The sequence below is a fragment of the Formica exsecta genome, unplaced genomic scaffold (assembly GCF_003651465.1).
Source record: "Formica exsecta isolate Colony F162 unplaced genomic scaffold, ASM365146v1 scaffold1146, whole genome shotgun sequence".
Lineage (NCBI taxonomy): Eukaryota > Metazoa > Arthropoda > Insecta > Hymenoptera > Formicidae > Formica > Formica exsecta.
In genome coordinates this window covers 13,422-30,930 of record NW_021848486.1, presented here as the reverse complement: position 1 = coordinate 30,930, position 17,509 = coordinate 13,422, and the positions used below count along the sequence as shown (strand labels likewise).

Here is a 17,509-nt window from a genome sequence, read left to right as displayed (position 1 = left end):
GGCGGGGGGGGAAGGGGGGGGGGGGGGGGGAGCTTGAGCTCAGAGGTAGGGGGAAGAGCCACTCGTGGCCCGCGGGCCTGAGACAGACCTGAGGTAAAGGAATTGCCTTGCTGAATTTCGTAAGATTATCTTGAAAAGTTAGAACATTTTTATTTCTGTTGTTGGTTACGATTAATGAACCTACAATATCTAGCACATTTTTCGAAAGGTCGGCTAGCTGTATCGGTTATCACTAAGAGTGCTTTAGGTTTTCGCTTCAATTAATTTTTTTGGCAAAATTTGCATTTAGCGATGTAATTTTCAACATATTTAGTTAATCCGGACCAGTTGTGTTTCATCCTAATCCTATTAATTGTTCGTTCAATTCCTTGGTGTCCGTCTAAGGATGCATCGTGATATTCATGCAATATGCGCGCTTTATCTTCTTTCGCTGTAGTCTCGCGTTTCATTATAATTTTCTTCTGTTGAAATACTTAGAGTTATGATTACGCCTTCTCGTAAATAACTGCAAGGAAAACTGATTGAAAAATGACCGTTTTATTATAGCGTATAACGAAGAAACGCAAACAGTACAATGTACATCCGGTGTGTGCGTGGTGATAACAACGTAATAGGCGGGAAAGGGCAGTGAGTGCCGGGAACACAAAAAAAAACAAAAAAGAAACGCAAAAAAGACCCTAGTGCCCAACCAAAGTACCAAAAAGAAAAAAGAATTGTACAGATGGCACCACTCATTCACTCCTGACACACACTGAATAGAAGCGCGCAAATATTTAAACTTATATTTCTAACATCTTCTTTTTTGTCTTTTAGGTTGAGAGCTACATTGCAGCTTAACGCGTCAGCATTTGTATGTTCTTTTCGGATCGGTGTACGATTTCGTAATCATATTCTTCCAGTTTTAATCTTGATTATTATTTAGACATGATCCTGGATCGGCTACATTGAATAACCATACCAATGGCTTATGATCCGTTATTATTTTAAATTTAGTACCGTATAAATAAGGTCTGTAATATTTCACCGCCTATACTATGGCTAATAATTTCTTTTCGGTAGTATTATAATTATGTTCTGCTTGCGACAATATTCTGCTGGCGTAAGCAATCGGTCGGTCTTGACCTATTGCTCTTTGAGACAATATAGCTCCGATGGCGTCATCTGATGCGTCCGTCGTTAAAAAAAAATCTTGACTGAAATCAGGATATTTTAGCACAGGGGCGGTAATTAATTTATTTTTTAAAGTCTCGAACGCATTTTATTGTTCTCCGGTCCATTCGAACTTTTCTCCTTTTTTCGTTAATTTCGTAAGAGGTTTGGCAATTTTAGAGAAATTTTCTATAAATTTTCGATAATATCCCGCTAAACCTATAAAAGATTGTATTTCTTTCACCTTGGTCGGTGTTGGGAATTCTCGTACTGCTTTTAGTTTGGAAGGGTCAGGCACGATTCCGTTTTCGGTTATTATGTATCCTAAATATTATATATTACTTTCTTCCTGAGGAACTCACACTTATCAGGTTGAAGCTTTAGATTATGTTTTCGCAATCTGTTTAATACTTCGATAAGCCGTATATTATGTTCCTTTAAACTTGTTCTGTATATGACTATGTCATCCAAATATACTAGACATTTGATTCCTTGTAGTCCAGTCAGCACAGAGTTCATTATTCGCTGGAATGTGGCTGGCGCGTTCTTTAATCCGAACGGCATTCTATTGAATTCGTAATGTCCGTACGGTGTAGAAAACGCTGTCTTGCATTTATCTTTCTCGGCCACGGGTATTTGGTGATAACCTGACCTGACGTTAGATCCAAAGTGGTAAAGTACTTTGCGTTTCCCAGTTGGTCTAGTATGTCTGTTATGTTAGGTGATGGGAAGGAATTGCCCATAGTTAAATCGTTTAATTTCCGATAATCTACGACTATACATAATTTTTGTTTACCTGACGCATCGGTCTTCTTAGGGACCACTAGCAATGGAGCGTTCCATTGACTGGCACTTGGTCTAATAATTTTGTCTCTCAACATATCTTTTACTTGCTGATTTACTTCTTTTTTATGTTTTTCTGATAAGCGGTACGAACGTATATTTACGGGTGCACTGTTGGCTCGAATCGTAATTTCATATGTGATAATAGGAGTACAAGTAAGTGCATCTCCTTCGATATAAAACATGTCGCTAAAATCTTCACAAATTTGTAGCAGTGTTTTTACTTCTTCTTGATTTAAGTATTGTAAACGAAGTAAATTTTTTATTTGTTCGCTGCGGGAAAACGTTGTAGTCTCCTGTTGTGCTTGAGTAATGCATATTTGGGCCGCTGTATTTGTTATTTCTTCGACAGTTACACATGGAGTTGGTAGTTTAATATATTCTTCGATAGTGTTTATAACACTAATTGGACAGGAAAATTCTTCCGGCTTTACTAGGCAATAGCCGATAAAAACTCCAGATTGTATTTCCTCGGCGCGTATTATGCCTACTTTGTTTGAGTCGATAGTGGCTTGAATAATTGCCTCACTGCGCGGTTTTGCGAAGGTTAATGCTCGATCCGGACATAATTTTAATATCGTATCTGATAGCTGTATCTACTTCTTATTATAATCGCACATTACCTTGTGTTTTTGTAGAAAGTCTACCCCTAGGATTCCTTCATAATTAATTGGGAAGTCATTCTTCCCGATATAAATTGAGTGCCGTATTTTCCGGTTCTTCAGGGTTATCGTTGCCTTGATTTTTCCGGTTCTTCAGGATTATCGTTGCCTTGATTTTTCCTATTGTATGCATTTTGTGTCGTGTAAATCCAGTGAGTGCCATTTGTTCCTTGTAGATAATGGTTTATCCTTTTAGATTTCTTAATTTTATTAGTGTAACCATTGCTCCTGTGTCAAAGTAAGTTTAATTTTCCTTTTTTAACTTCCTGGATGGGAGGAGTTACTAGATATAATCCAGTATTTGTTTGCGGTTTTCCTGTTACTGGCGATATTTGGTACTCGAGAGCCGGTCTCGGCTGTTTTGTGTTTTTTTCGTCTTCTTCTTCAACCTTGTCTTGCATTGTATTTTTTCTTCGTTGCCCATTCGTTTTATTATGATTTTGTGGCTTTTTATTTTCGCTCGATTTTGTCCGAGTAGATTCCAGGTATGCTATTTCAGCGCGTCCGTGAAGATTCCAGTATTCACCTCGACCATGACCTGATTTTTTGCAGTAGCTGCAATGTTTTTCGAGTGTATTTATTCTTGACGGTTCATGTGGCTTCGGCAAAGAGAATCGATTTGCATATCTGCTTGTTCGGTATTCTCGTCCGTGATGCTCTAGTTTTCCGCATTTATTACACTATAATATTTTATTTCGCGTTGCTTGCGAAATTGTATGGTCGGATTTATGTCGCTACGCATTTTCCAATGTGCCCTTGATCTTCTCTTCCGCACTGGCTCCTGCGATTGCTTCTTGTAACGTTGAGTAATGCTCTGCTCGCATCACCAATTTGATATCATTGTGGAGACCTATTTGGAGATTTTGCAGAACTTGCTGTATAGTGTCAAGTATAATGCGTTTTCGTTCGCTGCCGTAATTTTGGCCTTCGATCATGGATTCATATAATTCCATGGCCAAATTATCTGCGCGAAGTCCGCATGCTCTGGCGCTCTCGCCGGCTTTTTGTTTTAAGGAGTTAAATTCAATTTGCAAGTGAGTAGTGCTCTTCTTATTTAAATAACAGATTTCGAGTTCTCGTTTAAGCTGTCCGAAATTGTTTATATTTCGGGTTTCAAAGTCTACCATAGCTTTTCCTTTTAGCTTCGTGCAAAGTATTGCTTCTAATAATGTTTTTTCGTCTATGGGGTTAATATTTTTTATAGTGTATGAGCATGCGCTTAAAAATTCTTTGAGTTTAGCTTGCGAATTTCCGTCGAATTCCGGAATTATTTCTCTCGCTTCTTTTAACTAAACCACTTAAATGTGCCGATTAATTTTGTACATTGTTAAATGTTCGTCCGTATGTGACATCGAGATGAGTGTCATTTGGTATCACGTTCTATTTAAATCTTCTCGATGTGGTACTCACGTTCTATTTAAATCTTCTCGATTTTCGCGTAGATCTTGCACCTGCTCGTGTAGATCTCTTATTTCTTCTCGCATTTCTTGAATGGTTTGCAAGATTTCAACCATCAATGCATTGCTCGGATCTTCGAATGGACGTCCGGCATCTTCATAGTCCGTGGCGGCGTTGTGTCTAGTCTATGCTCGCAGGCGTTCAATTTCCCTATCAACGTCTTCCCTATCAACGTCTTCGGGGGGAGGGGGGACAGTTGACGGTAACGGATTACGTTGCATATTTTCTTCGTTATTTTTCGAAGATGCTACTATCGTGATACGGGAGAGTAGTTTCTCCTAACGGCAACTTGTTCGACGGATGTACGGTTTACACCGGGTTCGTCTATTTCTACTTCGTTATTATTATTAGGAGGGAGTGTGTTTTCTGCTACTTGATTAATTTCTGGTTCGCGAGATCCTATTTTAGGTAAATTTGCGCCTGAATAGTGATTATCTCAATTTCTCTGTACGCTAGCGCGAATATCGCGGGCCGCTCCTTCAATTACTTGTACAAGTGTTACAAAACCGAATCTATTTGCTAGTCGCGCTGGTACGCTTAAAAATCGCGGTCTGTGGAACGTAACCCTTTTCGGTTGTGCCGACATTCATGCTATATTATTGTATAATTTTTTTACTTACAGTATGATGATGATACGCATTCTTCTTCTCGTTTACTCGTTGCTTCTGCACGGTCAGCGGTTGTGGTTGGATCGCTCGGCGGTGCACGTTGCTGTAGGTCAGCATCGGTGAGTTTTCCGTTGCACGGGTGGCGTCCTCGGTTTGCTACGATCGGGTAGCTGCTGGGCATTGCGTTGGATTGCTCCTTTCTTCGCGCTTCAGCTTCTTGTCACGGTTCTTCTTCCGGGTCTCCCAGGCACTGACGAATTTCGGCTCGCACTTGGTGCTGATTTGCTCAATTTGTTAATCGGTTCTTGTTACCGATTGTGTCTCGAAATAGTTTGGCGTATCCCACTATATATTTATTTATTGTTTTAGCTAAACTAATCTCATCGCTGCCACCAATTTTGTTGTGTCTCTCTGGATACAACAGGAATTTGGGGATAGTCCAAGGGTTCGGCTCGTTTTAGGAGTTGGGACTCCGAGTGTTGAGAAACACGAGACAAAGATTCCGTGCAATAATAGTTTATTCGTACAGCTTACATGTCTTTACAGTTCGGCTTGGTGATGCTTTGGTGACGTATAGTATCGGCGCTGGCGGAATCTCATAGTTTCGTCGTGTACGCGTCGTCACTTAGATTCGGAATACGGCACCTCTATTAAGCTAGCAGGACCAAATCAGCAGAATCAAACTGGACCTATCAGATTATTTAGTACCCATTTTGTACTAATTTGTACCATTAATAATAATTTTGTACCTCGTGCCATTTCCAAAAAAACCGTGGCGCTGCTACCATCAAATTAAGCTAGCAGGACCAAACTAAAACAAAACAAAAAGATAAAAATAAGACCAGAAATCGAAAGGGCTGAATTTGTACTAATTTGTATCACCCAAATAAACTCAATATATTTAGCCCTTATGCTTAAAACAACGCCCAATTGAATTTAGCCCTATTAAGCTCAAGAGTAAAGTACTCTTTTCAATCAGCAGAATCAATCGCTACTTATACACTTGTACAGATGGTACAAAACAGTGGTACAAATTAGTACAAAATGGGTACTAAATAATCTGATAGGTCCAGTTTGATTCTGCTGATTTGGTCCTGCTAGCTTAATAGAGGTGAATTCGGCCCCGTTACTTCCTCTTTTATGGTCCGAAAGTAAGTGAATTTTCGGTAATAGGTCGCGATGTCTTAATTGAATATTGCAACAAATTGCATATCTTGCATTTAATCGCAATTTTGGGAGCGCACGCAATAGCTTACAAAATGCTGAATTTACGCTGTGCTCCTTTTGACTTTTTTAGATCGTAATTACGTTATTAAATTTCGAGTTACGACATTAGGGACGATAATCAACTCTGATAATAATATCAGTCTGGAGATAAAATGATTTATGAGAAAAAATAATTATGCTAACCAATAAAGTACATTTGGCGTTTGGCAAAATATTTAGTTTCAAGATAACGACTAGAAGAACCAAAATGGTACTCTATAAAACGCTCATTATCCCGTTAATACTATATAGGTGTGAGTGCTAGACATTGGACAGCAAAAGCTCAGCAACCCTGGGAGCCTTTAAAAGAAAGATTCTTCAAAATGGATATATGGATCCGTATGCGTAGGGGACCAGGATGGAGAACAAGATACAATCATGAAGTATATGAACTTTATAAGGACGTTAACATAGTGCAAAAAATCAAACTTCAAAGGCTGCACTGGGGACATGTCAGTCAGATGGAAAACAATAACCCCACGAAGAAGTTTTTCAAAAATAACCTACCATACGCTGTGAGGGGTAGGCCGAGTCTGAAATGGAGAGATGGAGTGAAGGCAGACTTGAGGAGGCTAGGCATTAGAGATTGGAGGGAGAGAGCATGCGATAGAGAGGAATGGAGAAGAATCCCGAGCCCAAGTCCACCAGGAGCTATAGTGCTAGATACATACATACATAATAATGTATATATTTACTGCGCTTAGCTCTTATTAGCCCTATTCCTTTCTAACTTACATGCTAATAGTATTTTTGTTAAAAGTTAACAATTGAATGATTTCTTATTGTTAGGAATCTACCACGCGCAATATATATATCACTGCCATTAGTGACCTTGATATATGTTATGGCGAATGTTGCTTATTTAACGGTTGTAACACCAACTGCTATGATTGCTTCTAATGCCATCGCAGTGGTAAGCAATATTTTTATACATATGTATGACAATGTATCAGTTAGAACTGCATTATCAAATATATTCTACAGAATTCAGTATTTATACATTAGACTTTCGGCAATCAACTTCTTGGATACATGGCATGGACGATACCTGTAATGGTGGCTGTATCCGCCTTCGGAGGATTGAGCGTTCATATTATGACATCGTCTAGGATGTGTTTTGTCGGCGCCAGAAATGGTCACTTTCCTTCAATGCTGAGCCATATTAACATGTCCAGACTCACACCCACACCTGCCTTAATATTTCTGGTGTGTATGACGCTAATTACATTTTCTAATTAAATCTGTTAAAATTTTAAAATTCTTGCTTTATAGCTATGACTTAAAGCATTTATTTCTGACTACGGCGGTAAAAGCAAAAAATGAAATATTTTTTTATATTAAATAATTAGCTAAATTAAGTTTTTTCATATTATGACTTAATCCTTTTTGTATTTGCAGTGTATTTTATCCCTTCTAATGTTATGTACGAGTGATATATTTGTACTGATTCCGTATTGCAGCATAGTAGAATCATTTTTCATTATGATCTCTGTGGCTGGAATTTTGTGGCTGCGTTATAAAAGACCTAATATGGAACGACCAATCAAAGTAATTAGTTCACATGTATTACTTCACAGATATGATATACGAGTTTGTATATCTATATGTTTAATAAAAATCTTTTTAGGTACCGTTATGGATACCTATAGTATTCGTAGCATTATGCGCTTTTCTGGTTATCGTACCATGTTACGAAAGGCCATATGAACTCGGCATGGGTATTTTGATCACCACATCTGGTATACCGGCGTATTTCTTCGGTGTCGCTTGGAAAAATAAACCGATATGGTTTCAGAAAATTAACAGTACGTATGTTCCATAAATATGACTAAAAGTTTATTTAATATTTAAACTTTAATATTACATTTTTCTTTTCTCTCTTCCTTTCCCTTTTTCTCGTTTCTTCCTCCCTTCTTCACCTGCTCTCTTTTCCTCTCTCTTTCTTCCTCTCTTCCTCTTTTCTTTTCTCTTCTTTCTTCCTCACATTTTTCTTCCCTTTTCATTCTTCTCAACCCTCTTCTTCTTCTATTTTTCTCTTCTCTCTCTCTCTCTCTCTCTCTCTCTTATTTATCCGATGAAAAGCTGTTATTTTAAGCTCTTTGTTCAATCTCCATTCTCATTCTAATTATATGCATGGTATAAAAATATGTTGTAATGTATGGCATTCAAAAGCACACATTAAGAATTAATTAGATTAATACAGATTTTCTGATTAATTGTATCAATGAAAAAAATTCCAAGTATTGAATGCTGTGAGTGGTGTTGTGATCAATCACAACGTGATCAAACGAAACGCTTCTGTTTTAAAATAATAAAAGTTAATATAAACAAGATTCGAATGATACAAATCAAATAATAAAAAAAGGTCGATTAGAGCTTAGACGCAATAAATAGTGCGTATAAAAACAGCATTTTTATTTTAAATAAATGTAATTTGCCAAACGTTTCGATCCCCTTCGAATCCTTCTCAATGACAAAAAATAAAGTTAAACAAAAAAAGAAAAATTGTACTCGCATGAGGGATATTTTTCTTGTACTACATGTTGGGCTTATAGCATACACTAACGGATAATTTGAACGACATTATGTTTTCAAGTTTGCTTCATCTTTCGTTTTGTAAGAACACATCAGATCGTTATGAGGGTGATACAGGTATGCGATGAGTTTGATATTTTAAAGACTCTAATGAAGATGATTTCTGCAGCTGTCTGTCTTTATTTAATTTATTTGTTTTGCATCATTGATTTCATTATGTGAACGGATTCATGTGCGCGACATCATCTGCTTTGCGATACGTTCCATCACTAATATAATAACTTAGATACTACCGATAACTATTGTTATGATTTTTTTTTGTTTAACTTTATTATTTGTCATCATTGAGAAAGATCCGGAGAAGATCAAAACGTTTGGCAAATGACATTTATTTGAAATAAAAATGTTATTTTATTACGCCACTTATTACGTCTAGGCTCTAATTGGCTCTCGTTTTAATCATGTGAACATTTTTATTCTATGCATACGTAATAAGCATTTTTATTTTGTGCTTGTATTTTATGTGCAAGTAACAAATATGAAATAGTGAGAGTGGAAGAAACACAGAAAGATCTTAGTGTTACTTTGATTAAACTCGGATTAACTTAATTGTTGATAAACTTGCAAAATGGTTAATGTCAAAATTTCTAACAATATAATTATCGTATGCATAATAGAAACATAATAATAACAGCAATAGGCTCAGAGTATTAACGATACCAAGTGAGAAAACTGGCAAATAAGAATTTAAGCACAGTTATTAATATGCAAACTTTTCGTTGCTCAATTTCATTAACAAGTATGCATTAAATATGTACGTTTCGGACCGTTTTTTTATCTATCTTCAGCATAGATAACAATATGTAAACATAAAATTCGTATTCAAATCTTGATATGCGCAATATTAGTTGTTATAATCGAAAATCAAAATTTAAATCCATAAGTGATAAGTGACATGAACAACTCACCAAAACCTAAATAGAGTTTATGCAAGTTAATCGATAATATCGTCATATGTATATCCGTCAGTGGTCCAAACCATACTAACGTGATGTTGTAATGATGTAATGATATAATTCCAAAACCAGCCAACTATAGTCATTCCATTCTTTAGAGTTAGAGAAATAGCTGCGATTGGCCAGCTCCATGGATGCAATAGATAGTTTTTTTTTTAATTTTTGGTTTTTCCCCACTATTATCGCAAATACGTGGTGTAAGTCTTCCGTATTATTTTGCAGGTTTAGGCCATTCTTTTACCGCTAAATGAACAACATTTTGAAGACGAGCCTTTTACCGAGCGAAGTTTTATTGTCTAAATTCTAAAATTTCGACTCTGTCCCAATCAAATTCATGATTGGCCTCGGGTCTGTGATTTGTTATAACCGAGAGGTGTGATGTATTATATACTAAGTTGCTAAGGAGCGAGCAGTAAGAGAGGGAACCGTAGGCGTGAGTCAAGAAATCCGGCCGAAAGTTGCATCTAAATCCCAGCACTGTACTAAGTTGTTGCGTGAATCCTTAGGGATTGAATCTTTTTGTACGTTGACAAAACTATGAAGTTAATCAAGGTCGGTATATGATAATCTCGTGTCAAGATCACGAAGGACTTATTTAAATCGTTCGGAAAAGGTTGGAGTATAAGATATCGTAAAGAATGAATGCGGTTTCTCTGGTTTCTCCGGTTGATCATTTTCCCTGATCACAGCTCTCGTTTGATTTTTTGTAAATAAGAATTTTAAACGTTCACGGATCACATTGGAAATAGTCAGAGGATAACTGTTGTCTTGGAGGATGTCGATTGTTTATCAATACCAGATTTTTCTGATGGAATTTCGGGTGTGACTATGAAATTGAATATTGAACAAACATTAGAATACTTCCGGCCAATAAACAAATCGCCATCGGAAACCATTCTACCCCAATAATTAATAAGTTGATAAATCATTCTTTTACATTTTACGAGATCAGTGACGGATAAACAACTTATTCACGCAGCAAACCTTACCCCAAGAGATTCAGACGTGAGACTCCAAATGTCATTTTCACAAGAGCAAATAAAGGCAACGTCACGATTACTTTTGATAAAGTTATTTATTTAAATAAAATGACAGATATGTTAAGTGACAAAAGTACCAATACAGTTTTGAATAAAAATCCGACTAGAAAAATGATCAATGGTCTGCATGAATTGCTAGTGAGATGGAAAAATCACAATTATATTTTGGACACTATGTATAAGCGTTCGAACTGCACAGATGGCGTTTTACCGAGAACTTACGGATTACCGAAAATTTATGAACCGAACTGCCCGCTCAGGATCATCGTTTCCTCGATCAGCACTCCTTTAAATCTCTTAGCCACATTTCTACATAATATCATTTATAATGCTATCCCTAGAGTATATAACTATATATCTCTAATAGCTTTGAATTAGTTCAAAAACTATCAGACACATACGTAGATGACCAATTTAAATTGCTATCATTGGATGTCATCTCTTTTTTTCTCCATTAGATTTAGCTTTGGATAGTATTTTGGAGAGGTGGTCTCATCGAAAAAAAATGTAATATCTTTTGAGATGAGTTCCTGACGGCGCACAGTGGTCAAAGCAGTCGAAAACGTAGCCAAATTTTGTACATACTCACATCATTCTAAATCATGGTATATAACCTCAATTTAGTGGTTTTGGTTTTTCCATGATCCTGATGAAATTTAATTGTATGGTATTAATTCTGGATGTATATTAAAAGTTAATTAAAAGTTGTTACTGCCAACATTAACGTTATGCGATGTACACCACGGGGAGATTGTACGATCGGATTTTGCACATCTTTTTGCGCTTTGAGCGCGTTTTTGGGTATAGAGGAGATAAACACCGAGTTCGTCACTTCGCAGATATTTTATGACTCCAAATCTTTCCCTCTTTATACGCGCTTATACTTACGTATATAGATATTGTAGAAATTATTCTATATTGCTTCATTTGAGTATTTTTCTCATGTATAATAAATAAAATTATTTTTATTTATCATTAGTGTCATCACTATTAGATATGAATAAATTTCAGAATCAAAATTATTTGGTTTCATATGTTGCGTTTCGAATGTTACCATTAGTTTCATTGCTTCTGGAGACAATTCTTTCGAATTTTTTGGGGGTAATGATATGTGTGAAGCTATTACAGGATTTGACAATACGAACAAGATTTTCAATAAATTTTTATTTGAAATCTTGTTTTTCCTCATATGGTGCTCTTTGAAATAACACGATAATCTTTGTTGCGGGCTTCCTGAGCCTGTTCTCAAAACAGCCTTACTGAAAGTTTATTGTTTCTAATTATTTGCCCCCGTGAATTAACACCTTATATACGATTACAGGCATTTGAAATCATCAATAGTTCTCTACAAAGAGTTTTGTGGTTTCCATACAGTATTGGTGAAATCAGTCGCCTACGATTGCGCGATTACTCGTGATTACTTCAAGTATTACTTCAAATCTATAGATAATTTCCTCCTTTATTTCTGTAATAAACGCGATTTATTGAAAAGGATATAATCGCAAAAACCAGACAGATAAAAATCTCGCGACACGAAGAAACGATGTTCTCTAGGCCGCAGAGAATATTCTTGACCACACTAGAAACAAATTATTCAATGTTTAATAAATGTTTCATAAATCATTATCGAATAAGTAATTTAGAAGATTATCGTAGAAATAATATTCAGATGAACTTTGACTGAGAACGAAAAATATTGAAGGTAAAAAAGGATTACATCCAGAGTATTGGCTCTCAGTTTCGGCAAACTGTCAATTTCATGTAGTAATTAAAATAGTCTGATGCAGTTTGGCGCAGATAAACTTTTTTTTACTTTTTTGATATATAATTAGGTTTTAAATTCTATTTGATTCATCGCGCTGACTCACGACGAGGACTTTGAATCGCAATACTTTATTAGTGTTACATCTTATATAACTTATTTTGTTTAGGAAATGTTTATTTCTATTAGTTGTAATGACAATTGAATAAATAATGGCGTTATTAGAAGCAGAAATGATACAACTAAATATCTATGAAAGATTTAATAATCTAGTACGGTGACAATCCTATGAATAGAATCACAATTGTGACACTGATTTATAACTCCCAAAATCATATAAAGACTTGATATTCATGAACTTTACATTTATAACTCATTCATTACTCGCGTAAATGGGATTCTTTTGGACTAAAAGGTTAGAGAAATCTAGTATGGATTTAAAAAAATAATTAAAAAAATGGATTTTGGCTACGTTTTCGGCCGTTTTGACCATTGTGCGGCAGTTCATTTTGTGCTTAATTCAACATATTTTACTTTTAACGTAAGAATATACCAATAAACGTTTGACACTTAAATTGGGCTCTCCCTTATCTCCCGTTGTTGCGGATATCATTTTGCAGGACTTAAAAAACAGAACCATATTAGATACATTTGTTTCCATTTGCCTTTTTATTATAATTATGTGGATGACATAGCTTTGGCAATCTCTTCCTCCATGTTAACGTAGATTTTAACTATCTTCAACTCGTTTCATCCAAGATTTTAATTTACTATGGAAGATAGAATGAATAACAAATTCAATTTTCTGGACGTCACGATAATTATGTATAGTAATTTAAGAGAAATCGACTAGTATTATAAACCCATTTTTTCTGGGAATATCTAAATTTTAAATTTAATCATCCACTATGCCATAAGAGAGGAACAATTATTAGCTTGGTAAACTGAACTTTTTCATTGTCATACCACAGATTCTATTAGAAAAATCTGGAATTGATAATCGACATCCTCTTAGACAACGATTATCCCCTAATTTACATTTTTAGTGTCATTCGTGAACGTTTAAAATTCTTATTTACAAAAAATCAAACGAGAGCTATGACCAGAGAAAATGATCCACCGCGTTAATTCTTTACGGTACCTTACACTCCAACCTTTTCCGAACGACTTAAACAAGTCCTTCGTAACCTTGACACGAGATTATTATATGCCGGTCTTAATTAACTTCGTGGTTTTGTCAACGTACAAAAAGATTCAATCCCTAAGGATTCACGCAACAACTTGTGTTTAAAACTTATTCATGCAAGGATTGCGATGCAATCTCTTATGTCGGACAAACTTGTAGACAGCAAAAGGAATTTCCGAACTCCAAAACTATGTAAAAATACATCACAACTCTCGATCATAACAGATCCCATATTTGAAGCCAATTATGAATTTGACTGGAATGCAGTCGAAATTTTAGACAATGAAATTTCGCTCAGTAAAAAGGTCGTCTTTGAAATGTTCATTAAGCGACAAAAAATGATTTGAACCTCCAGAATGGTACTAAAGATTTACATTACGCATTTGCCCTAATAGTGGAAAACTTGTCAAAAATTTAAAAAAAACTATCTATCGCATTCATAGTTTTGAAGCTGGCCAATCACAGTTATTCCTCTAAAGAATTGAATGACTACGATTGGCTGGTTTTGGAATTATATCATTACATCATTACGTCATCACGTCAGTGTGGATTGGACCACCGACAAATATACATGCGACGATGATGTTATCGACTGGCTTGTATGGACGTTCGGTTTTGATGAGTCTTTCCTTAGTATTACTTGTCATTTACTGATTTTAATTTGGAATATAGATTGTAGCAACCAGTGTTGTGCAGGTTAAAGTATTTAATATGAAATTGATTTATATAATTTGTTACCAATGCTGAAGATAGACTAAAAAACAATAAAAAATGTACATTTTTAATGCATACTTGTCAATGAAATTAAACAACAAAAAGTTTGCGCACTAATAACCGCGCCTCGGCTCTTATTTGACAGTTTCTTCATCTAGAATCATTAAAAATATAATAGAAATTCCGAAGTTTTATTGTTGGTCTTTTAGCAAATTAATCAAGAATTAAGTTCATCGCAATTTAATCAAAGTAGCATTTAGAAATTTGCAAAAATGTTAAAATGATTAAGAATAGGACTAAAACCAGACCACTAATTAGGACTATTTAGAGAAGCGAATTTTTATTGTATGATTATAAATTTTATTTATATATACATATATATATATATTTTACGTTTTAGTTAAAGCTACGCATACTATACAAAAGCTATTCTTATCCGCGAGGGAAGAGTGCGAAATCGATTAAATAAACAGCAAGATTCCAGAACCAAATTCGGTGGAATAAATGAAACTAAGAATCTGTGAAATGCTCTTTCCGAGATAATCTGAAGATCGTAGAATTCCACGTGAATTCTAATATCGTAAAAAAAAAAAAATAATAATTTAAAAGAAGGCGAAAATACACACATTTTTAAAAGTTATAAGATACGAGCCATCAGAAAATCTTGAGTTTATATTTAAGATTTAATAACAATACTGAGCGTAAGAGTGTAAAATGAAGTAATTAATTATGATGAAGAGTATAAAAAGAGTTATAACTAATTATGATTTGTATTATGAATAAGTGATCTCCTGAGAATTGTATTTTATTGTTCTTAATATTGCTAAAGGATTGTCTTTCACGTACGCTGTATTATTGATATTATTATATTCTCTATATTATATCGATTAATTATATAGTTCAATAAATAATAAATTTTTTTGAACAAAAAAAAGAGCAACTATTTTCTTTTTTTTGAAAGTTAAAAATTGTTTGATGTTGAATATGATTCTAACTTCTAAATTGTTCCATCACATCACAATCTTGAGAAAACGCGATTAAAATTGCAGAAGTGCGCTATTTTAATATACAGAGTATATCATAAGTCACGCCCCATCTCTGGAGAATGAATTGACGAAGTCAAAATTAGTCAAAAATAAAGAATGACGAAATTACGTTTGAACCTCCTTTAAAGAGGTACAATCAAAATAATGCACTTGACTTAACACTATTCGATTTTTTTTTTGAGGTTTCATTAAGGAACATGTGTATCAAGTACTAATTGAAAATCAGGCGGAGGTACTTCCCCGGATTCAAGAAGTAATTGCTTTAATATACAGGCTACAATGCTACAGCGAGTGAGAAACTCTCTTTTAAATTGTGCTTATTTGTGTATTCAAGTTGATGGCGGATTATTTGAACATCTGTAATTCTAATCTTATTATCTATTTGTTAGTTATGTTACGTCCAGACTCAATGAAAGGAAGAGTCAGCGGGAGGGCGTGACCTAACTTATCTCTAGACAAACGCTAGACGATGCGTGTCCTAGAGTCGAACGAACAGACCAGGGCCCCAGATAGGTCAACGACCGGAAGGGTCGCTCTTACTCTATCGAAAGGCCATTTGCTCGGCGGGCCCCTTTCTGGTAAAGGAACTGAATCCTTATTACCCGGGACGGGACCTTGTGCGATTTCGGATAACAGGAAGGAGGTCGAGTTAATGAATTACTCGAATTTTAAATTTAACGTTACATTTATTCAAGAAAATAAAAATAAATGATAAAAAAAAAGATAAAATTTAATAAAGGAACATTGAATTCGATTTACGAAATCTTATTTATAAAATACATTTTCTTAAATTCTATTGTGTAATTGTGTTCGTGTGCGTGAGTGTAGGTAAAGGAAAATTATGTTCTCGCGGGTGTTACAATAAATACGGAGGACGTCAACCGGAATTAAACGGGGAAACTAAAATTTAAATTCCGGTTGGAAATTTACAATAAATAGTTTTAGAAAAAATATTTGAAATAAATTATTAGAGAAATGAAAATTGGACGGTAGGAAGAAAAGGGGAGGAGGACTATTAAAGGTCTTGGAGTTGCACCGTGGAGGAAGAAGGGAACTTCATCCAGAAGACCTCGATAGGGACGTTTCCTCTTTGAGATCGGGACACTCTTCTACGAAGTCCTGGAGGGCTTCTCCGAAATTGTGCGACGCTCCTGGGAGATTGGACGATTCGAGGCGTGAGGAGGAGGGAGGAGTGGGAATTCTCGATGGTTGAGGTTGTTCGGAAAGAATAGGTAGACAGTCAGAAGGGGGAGAGGGAGTGGGAATTCTCGAGGGTTGAGGTTGTTCGGAAAGGATAGGTGGATAGTCAGAAGGGGGAGGGGGAGTGGGAATTCTCGAGGGTTGAGGTTGTTCGGAAAGGATAGGTGGACAGTCAGAAGGGGCAAGGGGAGTGGGAATTCTCGAGGGTTGAGGTTCGAGAGAAGGTGAGTGAAAACGCTCGGGCGAAGAGACGGGGGAATAAGAAGGAGGTGAATAATCAAAAGAAGAACTAGGGGGACAAGGGTGTGTATCGCGTGTTGGTGTGTTGATTAATCGCTGGACTCTTAATTTAAAAGAATGTTCATCTAGATTTAATTTATTGTAATCGATAGTAAAAGTAGGATCCGCGGACGTCCGAGCCAATAGTTTCCGGATCTTTTTATTTTCCCGGTTGCGGATGTGTTTCGCATTTAGAGCGCTTTGCCGGGGTTGTTTCCACTAGGAAACACACGCAAGTGTTAACTGAGATATTGACATTTAGTTAAAAGAAACAGTTTGATAATGATAAAATAATAAAGAAAAATGGAGAAAGCTCTTAAGGATCTCAATTACATTTATTTTTAATATGTATATATTGTAACGATACGTTACCAGCCTCGCGGGCCGACCAGCCGCCCGCAATTCTGAGGCTCGGCGCCTATGGCGCCCCTAAACTTCCACACCCGTGTCTCGGCCCCACCGTGGGACCGCCCCACCACGCGCCGACTCGCGTGAGTGGGAGGCCGGCCGCCGGTATATAAGGTGGTCCGGCGAGCGTAGCGTTACCAGTTCCCGATCCTGAGTCCTACCTTGTACAACTCCTGATCCGAAACCTACACCGCGTTACACCAGGCTACGGGCTACCCGTAGTTACGCCGGGCTAACCGGTTGCTGGGACGGCGCACCCTAATACCTAGCGTTACACCAGGTCACGGGCTACCCGTGGTTATGCCGGGCTTCCCGGTTGCTGGGACGGCGCATCCTG

At 36.3% G+C, this 17,509-nt stretch overlaps 3 protein-coding genes across 4 annotated transcripts in view; 2 read left to right on the top strand and 1 right to left on the bottom strand.

Annotated features, from left to right (window-relative positions):
- Nucleotides 1-6,769, top strand: part of LOC115237447 — a 10,377-nt gene extending 3,608 nt beyond the window's left edge. The window contains exon 2 of the mRNA XM_029810494.1: nt 6,239-6,769. Coding sequence (XP_029666354.1) covers nt 6,239-6,690 — 452 coding nt within the window. The 3' untranslated portion in view covers nt 6,691-6,769. The remainder of the gene's footprint in view (nt 1-6,238) is intronic.
- LOC115237439 (Y+L amino acid transporter 2) overlaps nt 1-15,950 on the top strand; it is a 35,444-nt gene extending 19,494 nt beyond the window's left edge. The window contains exons 6-10 of one of the 2 annotated variants that reach the window (XM_029810480.1): nt 6,776-6,899; nt 6,992-7,192; nt 7,385-7,534; nt 7,614-7,791; nt 15,675-15,950. In XM_029810480.1, the coding sequence (XP_029666340.1) occupies nt 6,776-6,899; nt 6,992-7,192; nt 7,385-7,534; nt 7,614-7,791; nt 15,675-15,724 (703 nt within the window). In that variant the 3' untranslated portion in view covers nt 15,725-15,950. Of the gene's footprint in view, nt 1-6,775; nt 6,900-6,991; nt 7,193-7,384; nt 7,535-7,613; nt 7,792-14,639; nt 15,174-15,674 lie in introns of those variants that run through there. The other variant, XM_029810471.1, reaches the window with a different exon arrangement.
- Nucleotides 15,951-16,955: 1,005 nt separating this feature from the next.
- The window catches only part of LOC115237459, a 1,694-nt gene continuing 1,140 nt past the window's right edge, over nt 16,956-17,509 (bottom strand). Inside the window, exon 2 of the mRNA XM_029810517.1 lies at nt 16,956-16,983. Coding sequence (XP_029666377.1) covers nt 16,956-16,983 — 28 coding nt within the window. The remainder of the gene's footprint in view (nt 16,984-17,509) is intronic.